General features: G+C 34.3%; 1 protein-coding gene across 4 annotated transcripts in view; it reads right to left on the bottom strand.

The window, feature by feature from the left end:
• ATM (ATM serine/threonine kinase) overlaps positions 1–20,720 on the bottom strand; it is a 122,068-nt gene that overhangs the window by 10,676 nt on the left and 90,672 nt on the right. For all 4 annotated transcript variants that reach the window (XM_006913430.3, XM_015590578.2, XM_006913431.3 and 1 more), the window contains 6 exons: positions 16,245–16,327; positions 14,974–15,114; positions 14,092–14,208; positions 7,327–7,476; positions 5,222–5,387; positions 3,778–3,864 (listed from right to left, as the gene is read on the bottom strand). In XM_006913430.3, the coding sequence (XP_006913492.1) occupies positions 3,778–3,864; positions 5,222–5,387; positions 7,327–7,476; positions 14,092–14,208; positions 14,974–15,114; positions 16,245–16,327 (744 nt within the window). The remainder of the gene's footprint in view (positions 1–3,777; positions 3,865–5,221; positions 5,388–7,326; positions 7,477–14,091; positions 14,209–14,973; positions 15,115–16,244; positions 16,328–20,720) is intronic.

Here is a 20,720-nt window from a genome sequence, read left to right as displayed (position 1 = left end):
TGCTTTGGGAGTTGCTACCTTGTTACTGCTAAGTGGTGGCCGAAGACCACGTTTCCCACTTGGCTTCCACAGACGTCAAAGGGGAAAGGGGCTCCTTGCTACAGCTTGGTGAGGCTGGAAGTCCAGGCTCCCCACATGGTTTGACGTGTTTAAAACATGACAGCAATAGAATAAGAATATGAAGGCTTGAAGAAAATTTAAGACTATGACAAATGTATTTGTATTAGATAAGTTTCATCAATTAATAAATTTCACTGTATTATAGCTCTGGCCAAAAGAAATAATAAGAGCAATAAATGCCTTGTTAAAAAAATACCATGTTATTGGCTAAATTATTAGCATGCAGTGACTCTAATTAACACGATTATATGCTTGCCAACTTGCTTTTGGGGCTTATAGGGTTTCCAGACATCACAGGGTGGGTTGGAGCAGGGGGGTGGAGGGAGGAAGGTTGGGAAATACAAACAAGAATGTAAACAGCATAAATGATACAGTGATACAGTCTAACATATTGTTATTAGAGTCCCAGAAAGAGGGCCCTATGATACTATGACTAATAGAACACAGTGGAGTGACACTGTGCCAGCTGCAGGCCAAGCCCTTAGCTTTCACTTCCTTCTTCTTAGAGCCCTGAGATGGGCTCTAAGAAGTCCAGGTCACTCTGCTGGACAGACAGGCCACATGGAGGAGTACTGAAGTGTCAAACATGTAAGTGAAAAAGCCATCTCAGACTCTGGCACAGCTCAGTCTTCGGATGACTCCAGCCCCAGCTGCTGACAGCAACTGCACGAAAGACCCTCAGTGAGAATTTCCCAGCTGACTATGAGAGATAATAATTGTAGTTTTAAGCTACTAAATTTGGGGGTGGTTTGTTATACAGCAACAGATAACCAAAGAGATACACACAGAAGTGTACAAATCATCTAGCCATCCAAGTGTATGGCTAACAGATTTTACAAAGTGAACAGACCATGTAACCAGCACTCCAGAAGCTCCTCTTCACCTCTCTACTAACCAGTAACCAACTCTTCAAAGGGTCACCGCTACCCTAACTTCTAACACTGTAGATTAATTTTACCAGGTTCTGTATTTTATAGAAATGAAATTATACAGAATGTACTCCTTTGTATCTGGATTTTTTCACTTAGCATTATATTTGAGTCTTCCATGTTGTGTGTGGTTATAATTCATTCAATCTCATTGTTATATAGTATTCCATTTTATGAAAATACTATAATTATTCATCCATTCTACTTATGATGGGTGTTTGAGCTATTATGAATAGCATTGCTATGAACATTCTTATACACGTGTGCATTTCTATTGCAGTGAAACTGCTGGGTCATAAGACATGCACAAGCTCAGCTTTAGAAGATAATGCCAAACAGTATTCCAAAGTGGTTGTACCAATCATTCTTCTCATTTTTAGATGCTTTTAGCATGGCTTGGACAGAAGGTGGCATACTCCTATCTCTACTCTGCAGTTTCCAGACCACTGCCTTTCCCTTCTCATGTAAAATCTCACTCCTCTACTGAGGTTCCTACCTTCTGGATCTAGTGACCCCATTCATCCTCATTATTATACCCCAACCTTTCTCTTCAATTCACTGAATGCTGCTATGGACCTAGCTCACAAACTTCCATTCTGTGCCAACTCTGGAATTCATTCTGGGGAAAACCACATAAAATCCTCGATCTTCCTTGTTCTAATGAAATTCAATTTACTCTCAATTTACTCAAGTCATTTATATGGATTATACTGTAGAATTTATAATTTCTTAAAACTGTACCTTCTTAGAAATCTTAAATTCTACATTTTTAATAAAAACCTCTTCTCCTTCTACACACTTATTATATTAAATAGTTGTCAAATTCATTGAGATTTCTAGTCTATTTGCCTCTCTTCCCTACTCGGCTCAGAAAATAGACTGCAAGGCTGATCACTCCCTTGCCTCTCCACCTACCATTTCAAACTAAAATCCCGGGATGCTGAGGACTACTGGAAGAAATCATATGATGACACTATTGGCCCTACTATAAATTTGAGATTATCACCTTAGGAAAGTGACCCTTAAACTGCTTAGCATGTCTTTTACTTGTCCCTTTCTATGACTCTTGGTCTCATTTCTATGCTATCTGTTTTAGAATTTTATTGTTCTATTTTTAAGACCAATTATCATCCCTCCAATTCTTAGCAAATAAACATGCTTTCTTTTTCTCAGAAAAAACAGAACAGCAATTATAATTTCCTTCAAATTCTTTCCCAACTTTAGATTTTCCTACTAGCACTCATCCTTTTTTCTTCTCTGAGCAGAAAAGCTGACATACCTCCAATGTAAAGCCAACTCTACCCCTTCACATACTTTATAATTTCCCTTGCTATTTTTAATTACCTTTGTCTCTTTCCTGTATCTTATCAATATCTAATATGTTCATGCCTCTCATATTAAACATTCAAAACAAAAAAAAAAAAACAAAAAAAGGCAAACATGGATCTCATCTTCTCATCTCTGTAGCAAATATCTCTATCCTTCCCTTCATTTTTAAACTTCTTGAAGAACAATTCCACATTCTTAGTCTATATATCTTTAATTTCCATTAAGCCCTTGCCTTTTCAGTCTCACTTCATCCATTCTATCTAAAGGTTACTTTCTAGACCTCTAAGATTGATTAATTGTTAAATTCAAAGGCCTATTTTCAGCAATCATCTTATTTGACCTTTCTGTATCAGATACTAACTAAGCACTTCTTCATGAAAATTTTTCCTCCCTTGGTTTCCAAGGTATCTCCACCTTTTAGTTTCCATGACTTCTTGTTTATTCTCATTCTGACTCAGCCTTTTCAATGCTGGCATTCCTTATGATTCTATCCTTAGTCCTCTTTATCCAGGCTGATGTATAACATCAGAAACTCTTCTAGTCCAACGACTTCAACTGAAATCTATTTGCTGAAAATTCTACATCTCGTCATTTTGCTCTCTTATGTGTTAAACTGCCTACTCCACTTGGAAATCCCATTAATACCTCAAAACAATGTGCAAAACTAAACTCACAGCTTTTTTATTCTTTACAAAACCGGTGTTTCTTAGTTAGAAACTTCAGTTATCCTGGAGTTCCCTCTCCTACTGATTCCACATCTACTATCACTGATACAGGTTACTACAAAAATGTCCCCCAAATCCAATGCCTGGTCTTTACAACTATAGTCTAAATCTTCAACTTCTCTTGTCTAAACTATTTTAATATCCATTAACCTGTTTTCTTGCTGCCACTACTGCTCCCAAATTAATTTCCAATAATCAAATCTAACCCTGCTTATTTAAGTCCTACTTAAATACATCTTCATTTATTTTCCATCGTTTAACAGTTTAAAGTTGAAACTCCTTAGCCTGGCTTTTTACAGTCTAATGACAATCTATCCGTCAAGCTACTCAACTACATGCAAACTTTACTCTCGCCACACTGAATGTCTCCCCATTCCTACAACGTGCTTCATTAGCCCTCCTTTCACATCTGCTTTATCTTCTGTCTGGATTATACAGCCTTTCTTTCTTTAAGACCTGGCTTAAATGTCACTTCTAGTAAATTTCACTCATTATTCCAGGCAGAGTTAGCTACTCACTCCACCAGCACTATTTATGCTTTTTACTTTTTAAAATAATATTTACTGCTTTGATTATCTATCTCCCTAATACCTGATTATCCTGGTAGGCAAACAACATTTCTAGATGACTAAGTATTTATTAAATAGAATAAAAATATATGTTTGATTACTTACCTAAATCTATATGTACAAGTTCTGCTGACTGTTCATTTATCAAGATATTCTGTACATGTCTATCACCAAGTCCAAGTATGTAACCAACTGGAAAAAAACAACCTGAGATCACTGATATCATCTATTTCTGTAACAAATTTAGCCATAATTTCAACTAATATCATTGACTCTGTATAATTTTTAAGTAGCTAAGGCTTTTTAGCCAACTTAAAGGAAATCATGTACATCACTGGCCATTTTGAGTTTAAGTCAAATCATGCTAGCTATTTTCATTTATATTGAATTTTACAAATGCTAGATGATTTGTTAAAAAGTTTTCCCTTTGCTAATAAAAACACGTTAAAAAATATCAGTGATTCAAAAATTGGTGTGGTTAAAGTTGAGATTATTTACCAGGGCCAAAGCAGAGCATTATATACAGTCAAATATATATTGAGTATACTTTTAAATTGAGAAGCCGAGGAGTAGATTCTTCATTTTTCAGTGAAACTTTTTTCTGCTTGATGAATTATATTTAACACAAATTAATCATTAATTCATTTCATCAGGTATATATCCAGAAAAAACTGCATTTCTATTTTTAAGACAGAGGATAACAAGGCTTAAAATGCTTTTAACCTAATGAAAGACACTACACGTGGTGTTACAGAAAAGACACTGAATGCTTGAGCGCCTGGTGAGCTCTGTCATTAAGCGGGCTTACTTTCTTGTTTATAAACTAAATCAGCTGAATCGGATTACTGATTCCCAATATAGAAAAAAAGAAAGCATTTCATAATTACCTAAAACTTTCCCAAAATATACATGCCCTTGCCTTCCTGGGGATATGGTATGTAAGTGATTGAGGAAGTGGTCTTTAGTTAAAAATCAATGAATTAAAAGAGCTTTGATGTTCTTGTTATTTCTCATACTCTAAGGTTTTGTTAATTGACCAATCTAGTCTAAACTCTCAGAAATTAAAAAAAAGTCAAAATATATGTTGTACACTGAATATTTACACATATCATTATTTCTATTCCAAAAAAAAATTCTATTAAACACAATCAATCACTGGGTGACAATATCATGGTATTATAAAGGTTCTGTGCAGAAGAACAACAATAATTAAAGGAAATAACTTAAATGGAGTCATCATGGTATTATTATTTTCCAAGGAAAATCTCAGAAAATAATATAGTGAATTCAGAAAAAGAAAAATAAGCTACACTCACTATTAAACAAAAAAGAATAATAACCAGTCTTATTGCCCTACCTTGGGGTAGGAGAATTCTCTCCTGTAAAAGCTAAGAAGAGCTACAATTAGAAGCTCAGAATCATGATGAACAAGAAATTCAATGATCTAATGATAATATGGTTTGGCAGAAGACCACCATCAACACCATTTTTCCCTTTCAACTGAAAATGTAGGAAGTGCTGAATCTACTAAAATGTGTAAGAAGGTTACCAATAGAAGAAGTAGCCACACTGCGAGTATAGGCCAATCGTTTCTCAAACCAAACAGCTGGATCCAAGAATTTTTCCATGCAGAAGTAACGGAAAACTGGTTGAAAATTCTGGCAAATATCCATGAAGGTTTTATATTTCTCTTCATAAGACTTCTTTTGCACATCCTTTAAATAAATCAAATATAAAATTATTTTCTCAATATTGTGTTGAACTAATTAAGTTTACTAAGAGTTTCTATATGGAAAATAGTATGATACATATAGAAGAAATAAAAAGATAAACACGATTTTATCTTTACCCATAAAAAGTTAACAGTCTGGTCAGGGAAGCAATTAATAACAAGTTATAATCTCTTTTAGAGTTTTCATGTTAATATTAGTGGAAAGAGGTACACCAACAATGACTGTTATTTTTTTTTAAAGTAAATTCTAATTTGAATGATCCTGTAATCTATGTGGAAATAAACATGAAAATGCCAAAGGCAGCTCCAGATAGTCTTAGGTGGTATCACAGCAATAGGGGTGTGATAGGAAACAGAGAAAAGAAGGAAGAATGGAAGAATAACTGACAGATGGCAAAGTAGCTGACATGTCTCAGATCTGTCCTCTAACATCTTCTCACTATACAGAATAATAACACCTCTTGGAAGCAAAGCTTGTCTACTTCAGTGGGCTCAACTCTCATCTATCAATGTGCTGATGACTTCCAAATCTGTATCTTTGGCCCAGATATCTTTATTAAGTTCCACTGTGATGTGCTTCTCCAACTGCCCCCTCAACATCTTCACTTGGATCTCCTCCAAATTCAAACTAATTTACCTTCTCATCTTTGGCAAACCTCAACCACTTCCTCTATTTTTTGACACTGTAAATAGCCTCTTCATCCACCCCATCACCCCATCCAGAAAACTGGGTGCCACTGATAACACTTTCACCAACCTCACTTCTAATTAGCAACCAAATCCTATCAGTCCTGCTTCTTTAATATTTCTCAAATGTACTCCCTATTCTCCATTCCTATTAAAAATTAATGAAAATTAATTAAAATTAGTTCAGATCCATCTTATACCTCTAGTTGGCTTTCTCAAAAATATAACCCACAGTGCTATCAGTTATTTTTCTAAACTGCAATTCTAATATTAATATTCTTCTCAAGGGTTCCCCATTGCCTATAAAAGTACAAACTTCTTAACATTTCATAAAACAATCCTCCATTTCTTTGACTAACTACTGTTCCAAACACCTATCTACTCCTACTCAAAGATCAAGCCTATGCTATCTTTAACTGCCTGTTCATGCCTCTTCATCTCCTTCTGCTAGGCAAACAAATTCATTTACAAAACTCGGATCCAACACCATTTCCTCTGTGAAGCCTCCCTTGAATTTGATTCTCTCCACTCACCTCTCTCCTAGGTAAAACCAACCATTTCCTCCTCTGTGCCTACATTGTACCCTGCTCAGCCTTCCATCACAATGCCTATAGTACTTTACCACACATTTTTAAAACATATAATAGAAAGCACAATAAAAGCACAAGTAAATGGATTTTAGAGTTCGACAGACAAGGTTCAAATCCTTGCTCCACCATTTATTAGTTCATTGACCCTGGGCAAGTGAAATTCTCTAAATTTCTTCTCATCTTACAATGGGTTAAGTATGAAAATGATTAGCAGTAACATTTCTGAAGTCTCAGTATAGTACTTAGTAGAGAGCAAGCATTCAATAAATATTGATTGGGTGAATGTCACACCAATTGGCAAGTGTCTCAAAAGGTCTCTATATTAGTTTCATAGAAAAATTATTTCATAATCTGTTTTTTTGTTACTATTTTGTTTCTTTTGTTAAGAATTAGCTCACCCCAAACTGGAAGCAAATTACCATACAATGAAAACTGTTAAATTTCTCATTGAATAAGGGTTGACACTACATAGTTTAAAAACCTTCTTTCACTCACACACTTTCATTCTGGTGAGCTCACTTTCTTTTACTTATTACTGTTAATTACCTGATGAAATTAAAACTTTTTATATTCCATCTTTGATAACTGTCAGCTTTAAAGCTATTAAATATCTTGCAATAACTTATACTTTTGAGTGTCACTTACCATCATTTTCTTTTGACATTGATAGGCACTGAAATCCTTTGGCCTGTATCTTTTATGGGCACCATTCTCATTGTTAACAAGAAATTCACCAATAGGGACAGTTCCGGTGCACCATTCAAGAACACCACTTCGCTGAGAAAGGGGAACCACCTGAAATTACAGATTAAGTACCTTTTGATTATGGAAGGGCATTAAAGAGCATGTGACAATCATTCAACTATCAGAGTCAGACTGAAGCATTTTTCCAAGTTGTGCATAGGAGACAGAACTCATTGGAAGCAGGCAATCAAAAATACAATTAAGCTCAGAATAAGTTTTTCTAGGCTGCTGCTTAGATTTCTGAGAACCTGCTCATCTATCTCTCAGTCTCAATGATTCCCTGAGAGGTCAATCCTGTCGATACGCTTCATCATCCGTGATAGAACTGTACTTAGCTTGTTCCATTTGGAAGAGGAATTAATCATGCTTTCTTATATTTTTAATATCAAAGAAATCTGAAGAATTTTACTTTGGAAAATATTGAATGTAATCTCAATTTCAATATACCTTAATAATTGCAAGTATATGTACTTTTACTTTATAGTCTTATTAGCTTCATCAAGAAGAAATGTATTCCTAAACATAAAATCTTTACTGGGAAGATTAAAAATTATGACATACCATAAAGTGTAGAAAACGATACAAACAAACACCCGTTTACCCACTAAACAGCTTTATTGAATCTGAGATTTTCTCATATTTGCTGGGAATGAGAGGACACACCCTTTGTAACCCTCATGCCCCTCTCCAAGATGGCATGCCAGATGCTTCATCAAGATGACTGCTAACCTGTTTATCACGTTCACGTATTTTTGGTATATTTTTATTTCAAAGCTATATAGCCATAAATTTTTGTAGGTTTTAAATAAAGAGCATTATACTATATGTATGTGTCCACAATTTGATTTTTTTCCTCACCCAACACTATTTTACTTTTAGCTGTGTTAGCACATTTAAATTATTTATTTTAACAACTGTATAAATATACCACAATTATCTAATTTATCTAATCCACGTATTAATATTTACACTGTTTCCGGATCTGTCTCGAACACTACTGTAATGAACTAGTCTACCAGTGAATATAGTTTAGTTTCTCTACAGTAAATATATAGGAACTGAATAGCTGCATTATAGGGGACGTGCACTGTCAACTTAACTAGATTGCCAAATCACTATCCAAAGTGGTTGTACCAATTTATATACCCACCAGCAGAGTTTATTCCATACTATGTATTTCCAATACATAGTATGTCTTTTAGATTTTCCCAATCTAAGAAGTGTGTAATGGTAACTCACTGTGGTTTTCACTTGTATTTTCCAGATTTCCAGAAAGGTTGAGTATAATTTGATAGGCTTATTAGTTATTTGAATGTTTTCTTCTTATGAATTGCCTGTTTGTATTTTTTACCTTTTTTCCTACTGCGTTTTCCTTTTATTACTAGTTTGTAAGAGTTCTTTGTATACTCTGTATATAAATTCATCTTATAAATATTACAATCCTTTGTTATTGTTATTAACATTATTAAATTTGTTTTCTCTGTTGGCCACTTATCTTTATTGTATCTTTAATTCTATAAATTCTTTGTTTTAATGTACTCCAATGTTGAACTGTTTTATGTTTTGTGTCTTAGGAGGCCTTTCATTAATTTTTAACTACATTTGTTGCGAGTCTATTCTGTGTCACACATGATGCCAAGGCACTGAGAAGAGAGAGGCAAACAAGATGAAGACCATATCCTCATAAAGCTTCATTCTAGTGAGGTAATGTAAACACTAATAACAGTTCATGATGCCAGATAATAAGTATAATAGAATGAAAAATGCATTTTAAAAATAGAGAAAGTGATGGAGGTAAGAGAAGGCCTCTCTAAGGGGGTGACAATGGAGCACAAATCTGAACAAAGGGAGTAATTCATGCAAAGATTTGAGGGAAGGGCATTCTAAGAAATGGAAAGTAAAAAAGCCCTGAGATGAAACAAAATTGTATCTGAGCTATAACAAGAAGACCCACTGAATCAAGTAAAGGTGACTCATCCATTACAAGGAGAAAGTGAGAGATAAAGGGAGAGTGGTAGGTCAGGTTGGAGAGAAAACAGCAAAGGGCAAATCACTTTCATTAAGGGATAATATGAAGTCATCTGGGGTTTTGAACAGAAAAGTGACACTCTCTTAGACATTTTTAAAAGAACCTTTTTAACTGTTGAGTAGAACTAGCTTTGGGGAGCCAAGAGCAGGAGTAAGGGTTCACTGGATACCCTAAAAGAGAAATGATTGTCATTTGGAGTAGAGTGATAATGGTAGAGGTGGTAAAAAAGTGACCTGACTAAAAGCAGACCAATAAGGACTTGCTGATGGAATCGATGTGAGACTTGAGAGAGAAGTTTAAAATGAAACCCAATATTTGGTAATATTTAGGAATTACTGTTAATTGTTTTAGGAGTGACAACAGTATTATGGTTATTTTTTTAAGAGATGTTATTTATAGAACTACACATTGAAATGTTTGCAGGTGAAATAATATGACATCTTGCTTCAAAGTACTACTGGAGGGAAGGAAATGGGTGGGAATAGAAATGAAACAAACTTGTCCTTGAGTTGATAATTGTTGAAGCTGAGTGATGGGCACAAGGGGGTCTATTATCTAATTCAATCTACTTTTGTATTATGTCTGAAATTTTCCATAGTAATAAATGTAAAAAGAAAATAAGTTCTCCAGGTTTTGGTCTGAGCAGCTAGATGAAGGTGGTGCCATTTGCTGAGATAGGGAAGAGCAGATTATTTTTGGTGTAGGGGTTTTTGGAGGTAAAGGTGATAAATCAAAAGCTTTACTTTAAACCTGTTGAGCTTGAGATATCTCTTAGAGCTCTACATAACTGACTAACCTTATCAGGAACTAGCACTTCCAAAAGGTTGTATCTAGGCTACAAGTTATCTTTTACAGACTAACTAAAGGAAAAATGAGTTTTATTATAAGCAGAGATGTCCAAGGAACAAAAGGACCAGGACTACTGACCCACAATCTACAATGTAAATTTTTCTAATGATTTGCAGGACCTCTTCAGGCTAGGCCTGTTCCTGTGATACTACATACCCTAAGGGCACTGTCTCTAACAATGCACTTAACACTTTTCATTATAATTGTGTTTGTGAGTCTACTTCCCCTTTTAGATTGTGAGCTCCTAAAGACTAAGGCTATGTTTTAGTACTTTTATAACCCCATTATCTAGTATATTACCCAACACAATACTTGCTGTTCAGTTTACTTAGTAAGAATGGAGTTTTGGTAGAGAAAAACTAGGCAAGGCACACTGATTCTGGTTGTTAGTGCTATGATTATCTGCACATACAGTAAGAACTTGGTCTTCCTTCATCTTCATCTGATTCTGACAAGAGATACCTGGTGCACTTCAATACACAAGTCTCTCCTTTTGACACCTGAGATCTGGGTACCAAGAGCTAGATCCAGATAGTCAGTGAACCCTCTTGCTGACACAATGATCACAGAAGGCCTGAATGCCAGAATTGGGAACGACTCCACAGAAGGTCTGAATTAGGTAGACTGCTTCCTACATATAGTACAGTACCTCCAGAAACCTTAACTAAAAAACCCAAGAACTAGCTCAATATATTGATGACATATTTTTACATTCCTGGAACAACCTCAAAATAACAGATCTACTGGCCTAGTCCTGAAATCCTAAGCAATAAAGTCAAACATAAACTCTCATGCTAAGAAGTTATACTTTAATATTCACATAGCTGTATAACATTAAATAATGCAATTATTTAATTGGTAAAATAGTTCTGTGCAAAACTTAGATATTAAAAAAGTCATAAGGTAGATATAGAAGTTTAGTAATTTCTGCCTTCGAACTATTCTAGGTCAAGGACTTCTCTCTTTCATTGCTTTAGAGCAATGAACTCTAGAGGCTCAACTGTGTATCTGCGTGGAAACCTTAGCTGCTTTCTGAGAGAATCAGGAGGTACTCCTAACAGCCCACATTTTTTGTGACCCGCTGGAACTCAATTCTTCAGTCATCGTCTTTGTATCTAAAAGCCTAATATTTAGAATATAAAAATTTCCTTTCATTTCATATTATAGAATATCTTCCTTTAGTAATCATTAAAGTATCTGCCAGATAGGAGACAGCTATTAGCTCATCAACTCTGTACAACAAGGAAACTAGATCAATAGACAGCAAAGTAACTACACTGGCAGGTCTCAAAGTGTGCACAGCCTTATCAGCATCACTTGGTACCTTGTTAGAAATGCATGTTCTCAAGCCCCATCCTAGAATTAGAAATTCTGAAAATGGGGCTCAGCAATTTGTGTTTTAATAAATCCTCCAAATGATTATGATGCCTGCCAAGTTTGAGTAACACTGATCTAAGTTTAACTTCCGTTTAGCATTCATTGAGGACTAACTAGTTTTTTTTTTTAACTGCTAATGGGAAGGATCAATTATATTAGTTAATATCCTATAAAAGTTCATGTAACAAATTTCTCACAAACTTGAAGGCTAAAAGAAAAGTGTGCTTTTCTTAATAATACACTTTCCCGCCCCTACCCTAAATGATTTTTATATTTGTTTCAAAATTACTAACAAATGATTTTTATATTTCTATCAAAATTAAGTTCTTTTCAATTACGATCAGAATTTCAATAACTCAATCAGAATTTTGCAGGGAAGATCTAATCCCCGGCCCTGCTCCCTTATTTGGGATTTTTAGTTTAATAATAACTTTTATGTGCATTGTGAAGAACTTAAAATATATAAAAAAGTAGGTATTACGCATAATCCCATCATACTCAGAGAAGACAGCATTTTTAGGCTTATTCAAGAACTTTTTAAAAGTCATAGTTATATACTGATTTCTTATAAATGTTTACATAAACATCTGTTTCAACGGTACTTATTCTGTCTTATCTATTCTTAAGCCACAAATCATGCCATTTTCATCACTAAAACTTTGCCATTTGATTAAGTATGACTGGATAAAGCCTATTCTCACCTACTACTTTGATCAAAGACATTTTAGTCTTTCTCACCAATATATTTTTCAAGATAAACTTTTAAATCATTTTTCCAAGTTATAAAAATTTTGATTGGAATTTCATTGTCTATGCATTAATTTGAAATGAGCTGACATTTTTCAACGTCTTCCCACTTAAGATATGGTATCTTTCTCTTACTTTAGTTTTCCTTTACTCTTTCTTGTATATTTTTAAAATATTTTTTCATGTAGTCTATACTTTTTATTACTGTGAAAGGGACTTTTTTCAATTATATTTTTAAACTAGTCTTAGTTGATGGTTAAAATAACTCTAGGTCAAGCGGAGTTAATTGCTAGAGAAAATAAATACTTGTTGGTATGTACCGTTTTGTAGGTTTAAGAAACAGATATGGGACACTATCCTAAGAGTCTTTGAAAGACTACTTCTCTCTTACACAGTGAATTATTCATATACTTTCTTAATTTGTTTATACCATCACAGAAACATGAACAATGAAAAACAAATAAGCCATTACAGCAGTGATAGAAGAATAAAGGGCAAACATGAAATTCAGGCATGAGAAACCAAAAAGGATGGTACCTATGAAAAAGACCCTTCAAAATGAGGGTTTACTGTTATTTTTTAAAATGTAAACATGCTAAATGACCTTTCAACATAAGGCCCAAAGATGACTAACAAATAGAATAATGTGACTTAAGAACTGTGTTCTCAGAAAACAGCTGGAGGAAATGTAAATCGGTATATTCTGCCATTACTACCAAATTCATTATAGGTGCACTTATCCTCTGACGCATCAATGCAACTTTTGGAAATCTATCCCACAAATTGATCTGCTGCACATGTGAAATATTATATGTTCAAGGTTATTCATTGTAGCATAGTACTGTATGCAATAGCAAAAGACTACTAACGACCCAAATGCCCAATTTATAAGAACTTTTGTGATAACCACGTACATCCACAAAATGCAGCTCTTAAATAAGATCTCTATATTGTTGAGTTAAAAAAGATTTGCATATTGTCTTTTCTCTAAGAAAGGGGGAAATAGGGAAATATATTCATATATTCATTTGCATAATACTGGAAACAAATGCAAATGGTACTTATACGGATAAAGGGTGGGGGATGAGGTTGACAGGGATAAGGGTGACAGAAGCTTTCTCTTTTTATATCTTTACTATTGTTAGATTTTTCAACCATCCAAACTTATTACCTAGTCAATATATAACAAATTAAAATTTTTTAAAGCCTATTTTATGTGCTATATCTGTACTGAATATTTTCTTCGTAACACCACTTTTATTCTTAAGGGTACTTTTATATGAGAGTAACCGAAATGGACAAAGATAAGGAAAAAATATCTTAGTTGATTACAAGAAACATCTAATTACAATCAACATTAATGAGTACTTTTAAAAACGAAAATAAAAACAATATGGCTAAATCAGAGGTTGGCAATCTATGGCCTTTGGACCAAATCCAGCCCTAGACTGTTTTTTGTACAGCTTGAGAGCTAAGAGTGTTTTTTGGGGATAAAATGGTTATAAAGTAAAAATAAAGACTATGTGACAGAGACCTTATGTGGCCCACAAAGTCTCAAATGATTCCTATCTGGTCCTTCACAGAAAACATTCGCTGACCCCTGGTCTGAATAATGGCATCTTTTACATGTTCTTGGTGAAGCAGTAGAACTATAAACTAGTTACCTTATATGTGGAGATAGTCAGTTTCCTCTTCCTGGTCTCAGTGTTTCTCTGCAGTAATGTATTACACATCTGGAAAACCTGCTGCATGACAGCATCTTGCCTCAGGTCATCACGGCCCTTCAGAATAATCAAAACAGGAAAATTAAGCTCAGGTCACTCTATTATAAAATCACACACAGCCATCTGCGGACTGAGAAAGAGCATTCAGAAATCAATCTGCACATCTGTGCTCCTCTTAAGTTTCCTAAATAATTAAGACCTAGACTATTCTTTAATTTAGAATAAGCTATAACACTGGGTAGTAACACAGAGCAATTTAGAAAAGAAGTTTCCCCTAGCTGCTTTTATAATTAGACTAACTGGAACTCCTCTGAGGACACATGGCAAAATATCTGGGTGGGGCAGCACTGTTGTCTCCCCACTACCCTCCAGCAAGGTCCAAAGAGCTTTTGAGCACAGTAAGGTAAGAATGTTGTTCCTTTCTGGTACATTTAATAGCACTTAGCATTGTGCTAGATTCAGGATATTGAAGCAAAGACCTTCAACTTGACTACTGAAGACAATAAGCAACCACCACCAAAATACCCTTTCTATAACAAGCCATCTGATTGATTGTTAATCTCACCATGTCTGTACATATTAAAAGTATTCTTTTACTTCAATCAATGGTTATAATGATGGTCTTTCAGAGACACAAAAAAATAGAGACAAGCACTCTCCTTCTAGAAAATAATGTATTTCTATTCTATAAGTTTTTCTTACTTGTAAGTATTCAGAATAAAAATAAAGACTCAAATGAAGGAAGAAAATACCAACTATAGTTTTTCTTTGACTTTTTTTCATTAACCCTCTAAAAACAACACCATAGAAGGGAAGTCTCACCTTGACAAGCTGTCTCCTTTCCTTGCCATCGGAGCCCAAACAATCTATTATTTTTGGTAAATTTATGCCTCCTGCTAAACGAAATTCTGCTTTAAATGACTGTATAGTCACCAGATTTTCATATTCTCCTGTGGGGTCAACCTAATAAAAAGAATATGGTAATAGATAAGATACACTACTTGCATTTAAAGAAAAATGGATTATCATCAACAATTTTAATATTAAACAGAGGAATGAATGCCAATGTGCTGTTGGTTAAAAATTAGAGCTATAATTTTAATTTTGTTTAAATGAAAGAGAATATTTGACATTGGAAAAGTTTAAGAAAGTGACATAGATAACACAATTTACCTCCCTAAATATCTCTTAATAAAAGGAGGGTATACAAAGTTAGAATAGTATCACTGAAAACTATTGGAAAACCAGGGTTCAGGTCTTAACACTGACTTGTTTGTGTTAAATCATCTGAGAAATAGTGAACTCCTCACAAAAACAGAATAAATTTTATAAATGTGTGGAGAGAAGTTTTCTAGGTTATAACTGCTAAATATGGCATTTTCAGAAAGTATTCAGCTGAATAACATTGCCAGTATAGCTGGAAAGTTATCAGTTAATCCACACAATACAGCTATATTTCAAATCAAATAACTTACAGATACTAAGCACTAAACTGCAAACTCAAGAGATTTACAATACAGTTAAAATGATAATTTTTTAACTATAACCTTTATTATTACATTTATCCCTGTCTATATGGTACTTCTATCAATAACAGATCATTGTTAAATAGCTAAAAGTATCAGGTATATTAGTCAATTTAATATTGACTAATTGTAATACATACTGCATTACTTAATACTATAATACATCATAGTTAAAATATTCTAATGCATACAGAATTTTTAAAACCAATATAAAACAATTAGGATGCTTCTTGCCAAGCTGAAAATTAATCTTGGCATAAACACATGGAATCTTTCCTTCTTCTGCCAATGAAGATAACAGTCTAACGAACTTTCTATATAAGTAAGATGGGAGGTATAATAGTGAAGGCAAAAGAAAAGAAAGCAGGAGAGGCTTTTAAGTATTCTAAGACTTGGGCAAAGGGAATCTAATAAAGAAAAAAAAAAACTATACGTTGAAACAAATGAAACTGCCAATATTTAACCAATTATGACTGGCCAAAAAAGGCTATTTCAAATGATTTAATTTAGTAAAGAGGAATTTAGTTTAATAAAAAAAAAAAATCGAAACAGTTAATGGTAAATTACCTTAATTTCCATAGTAGGAACAACAACATCTTCTAAATTCTTAAGTTTAGTAATTGGCTGGTCTGCTGGAATATTTATGCCTTCTGCATTTAAAATAAAGAGGTTTTAGTGACAACTGCAAATTGAGGAACAGCACTGAAAGTAACGCACAATTTAGCATATGACACAGAGCCCCAACCTGTGGCTGATCTGTGGGTTCAGGCCCTGATTTAAAAAGGAAGACCCAAGGGCTCAGGACACAATGTTGCTCAGGGTCTGAGCATAGCAATGGCTAACAGAGCTCCCAGATGCATCTGCAGATTACTGGCACTGGTAATTAGACCACATTCACCTGCAGGGCCAGGGTGCACATCTTAAGGTAATTACATAACAGTTGGCATAGTACATGAATAATGTACTCCTGCCATATAACTATTAAATGTGACTAAAGAACATGACAATATTTTTGCTTGCTTAAGGGGACACAAGGATAAATCTTATTCTTATTTTAAACTAATAAGAATTTAAATGTGAAGACTAATTCTGGATAGAAAAAGGAGCATCATTATTAAAGTATGGGAGGAAAGATTCTAATAAGTATATGCATGTAATCAAGTATTGCAGCAGCTTTAAATATTTGAAGAGACACAGCAAGAAGAGAGACAGATTACATGGAAGGCATCCTAACACTCATGGAGAAGTGGAAAGGGCTTTCCATTTTTTAAAATATTTATTTAAATTAGTTTCAAGTATACGGTACATTGGTTAGACATCTATATAGTTCATAAAACAATCCTCCCAATTGCTTCCTCCCTCCCCTGACCCTCCCTCTGCCGTGTTCCCCATCCCCGTGACCAACTATCAACTACAATTTGTCCTTTTTAACCCTTCGCTCCATTTTCTCAGCCCCCCAAACCCCTTCCCCTCTGTCCATCACCAAGTTGTCCACTATATTTGCGAATGTTTTTGATGTTTGTTCTTTTTGTTCCTTAGATTCTGCATAAAAGTGAAATTATATGCTATTTATCTTTCTCTGATTTATTTCACTAAGCATAATAACCTCTAGGTCCATCCGTGTCATTGCAAATGGTAGGATTTCATTTTTTTAATGGCTGAGTAATATTCCATTGTATATATGACCCATAATTTCTTTATCCAGTCATCTGTTGATAGGCATTTAGGTTGCTGCTATATCTTGGCTATTGTAAATTGTGCTGCCATGAATATTGCAGTGCATAGATCTTTATGAATTATTGTTCTGGTTTTCTTTGGATCAATACCCAGAAGTGCAATTGCTAGGTCAAAGGCATATCCATTTTTAATTTTTTGAGAAACCTTCAGACTTTTCCACAGTGGCTGTACCAATCTGCAATCCCACAAACAATGTATGAGGGTTCTCTTTTCTCGCCAACACTTGTTATTTTTTGATTTACTGATGATAGCCATTCTGACAGGTGCGAGGTGGTATCTCACTGTGGTTTTAATTTGTATATCTCTGTTGTTTAGCAACCTTGAGCATCTCTTCATATGTCTACTAGCCATCTGTATTTCCTCTTTTGAGAAGTATCTGCTCAGGTCTTCTGCCCATTTTTAATTAGTTTGTCTTTTTGTTGTTGAGTTGTAGAAGTTCTTTATATATTTTGGATATTAACCCCTTATCAGATGTATTTTTAGCAAATATCTTCTCCCAGTCGAGTGTCTTTTTGTTGATGGTTTCCTTTGCTGTACAAAAACTTTTAAGATTGATGTAGTCATATTTGTTTTTCTTTTGTTTCCCTTATGCAGGGAGACATATCTAAAAAGAAGTTCCTGTTAGTAATATCAGAGAGTTTACTGCCTATGTTTTCTTGTAGAAGTTTTATGGTTTCGAGTCTTACATTTAAGTCTTTAATCCATTTTGAGTCTATTCTTGTATACGGTGTAAGAAGATGGTCCAGTTTTATTTTTTGCATGTATTTTTCCAATTTTCCCATTTATTGAAGAGACTGTCTTTACCCCATTGTATATTCTTACCTCCTCTGTCATATATTAAGTGAGCGTAAAGGCGTGGATTTATTTCAGGGCTCTCTATTCTGCTCCATTGATCAATATATGTTTTTATAACAGTACTATGCTGTTTTGATTACTGTAGATTTGTAGTATAGTTTGATATCAGGTAGTGTGATACCTCCAACTTTGTCCTTCTTTCTCAAGATTGCCCTGGCTATTTGGAGTTTTTTATGGCTCCATGAAATTTTTGGATTATTTGTTCTAGCTCTCTGAAAAATGCCATTGGTATTTTGATAGGGATTGCACTGAATCTATAGATTGCTTTGGGTAGTATGGCATTTTAATGATGTTGATTCTTCCTACCCATGAACAGGGTATATGCTTCCATTTATTTGTATCTTCTTCAATTTCTTTTTTCAATGACTTATGCCACTGACTTCTGAATATTTATTTTGTAACCTGCTACTTCTATAGAATTCATTGATCAGTTCTAACAGTTTTTTGGTGGAATCTTTAGGATTCTCTCTATACAGTATCACGTCATCAGCAAATAACAAGAGTTTTTCTTCTTCCTTTCCCAAATCGGATGCCTTTTATTTCTCTTTCTTGTCTTATTGCTGTGGCTAAGACTTGCAATACAATGTTGGAGAGGAGTGGTGAAAGTGGGCATCCTGGTCTTGTTCCTGATCTTAAGGAAAATACTTTTCCCCACTGAGTATGATGTTGGCTGTAGGTTTGTCATATATGGCCTTTATTATATTGAGGTATGTTCCCTCTATTCCCACTTTGCTGAGAGTTTTTGTCATAAATGGATGCTGGATTTTGACGAACGCTTTTTCTGCATCTATTGACATGATCATATGGTTATCTTTTGATTTGTTAATGTGGTGTATCACATTAATTGATTTGTGGATATTGAACCAACTTTGCATCGCAAGAATAAATCCAACTTGATCATGGTGCATGATGTTTTTAATGTATTGCTGAATCTGGTTTGCTGATATTTTGTTGAGGATTTTTACATCAATGTTCAAAGGAGATATCGGCCTATAGTTTTCTTTTTTTGTAATGTCTTTGCCTGGTTTTGGAATCAAGGTAATGGTGGCCTCATAATAGGAGTTAGGGAGTCTTAGTTCTTGTTTTGGAATAGGTTGAGATTGGTGATAATTCTTCTTTGAATGTTTGGTAAAATCTGCCTATAAAGCCCTCTGGTCCAGGACTTTTGTTTTTTGGGAGTTTTTTGATTATTGATTTTTTCATTGGTGGTAATCGGCTGGTTTAGATTTTTGTTTCACCTTGACTAAGCCTTAGGAGATTGTATGGTTCTAGGAATGTGTACATTTCTTCCAGATTGTCCAATCTGTTGGCGTATAATTGCTCGTAGTATTTTCTTATGATCCACTGTATTTCTGTGGAGTCTGTGATTATTTCTCCTCACTCATTTGATTTTATTTATTTGAGTCCTCTTTTTTCCTTGATGAGTCTGGCTAAGGGTCTGTCAATTTTCTTTATTCTTTCAAAGAACTAGTACTAGTTCATTAATCTTTTGTATTGTTTTTCTAGACTCTATTTATTTCTGCTCTGATTTTTATTATTTCCTTCTATTCACTTTGGGCTTTATTTGCTGTTCTTTTTCTAGTTCTTTTAATTGTAAGGTTAGATCGTTTATTTGGGCTTTGTCTTGTTTCTTGAGGTAGGCTTGTATTGCTATGAATTTCCCTCTTAGGACTGCTTTCACTGTGTCCCATAAATTTTGAGTCATTGTGTTTGCATTTTCATTTGCCTCTAGGTATCTTTTGATTTCTTCTTTGATCTCATTAATAACCAATTCATTGTTTTGTGCATGTTATTTAGCCTCCATGTATGTGTATTTTCCAGTTTTTTTCTTATAGTTGATATCTAGTTTCTTACCATTGTGATCAGAGAAGACGGCTGATATGATTTCAGTCTTCTTAAATTCAGTGAGACTTGATTCATGTCCTAACATGTGGTCTATCTTTGAAAATGTTCCATGTGCACTTGAGAAGAATGTGTATTTTGCTGCTTTGGGGTAAATGATTTCATTTTATACCATTGTGATTGGAGGAGACGGTTGATATGATTTCAGTCTTCTTAAATTTATTGAGACTTGTTTTGTGTCCTAAATATGTGGTCTATCCTAGAAAATGTTCCATGTGCACTTGAGAAGAATGTATATTTTGCTGCTTTCGGGTGAAATACCTCTGAAATATCTATTAAATCCATCTGGTCTAGTGCATCCTTTAGGCTCATTTTTTCCTGGAAGATATGTCCACTGATGTCAATGGGGTGTTAAATTCTCCTACTATGAGTGTATGACTGTTGATCTCTCCTTTTATGTCAATAATCGCTTTATGTATGTAGGTGCTCCTATGTTGGGTGCATATATGTATATTAGGGTTATGTCCTCTTGATTTATTGATCTCTTAATTATTATGTAATGTCCTTATTTATCTCTTATTATAGCCTTTGTTTTAAAGTCTATTTTAT

Source organism: Pteropus alecto, unplaced genomic scaffold (assembly GCF_000325575.1).
Source record: "Pteropus alecto unplaced genomic scaffold, ASM32557v1 scaffold385, whole genome shotgun sequence".
Taxonomy (NCBI): Eukaryota; Metazoa; Chordata; class Mammalia; order Chiroptera; family Pteropodidae; genus Pteropus; species Pteropus alecto.
The sequence above is the reverse complement of the archived record's forward strand: the minus strand, read 5'-3'. Positions and strand labels throughout refer to the sequence as shown.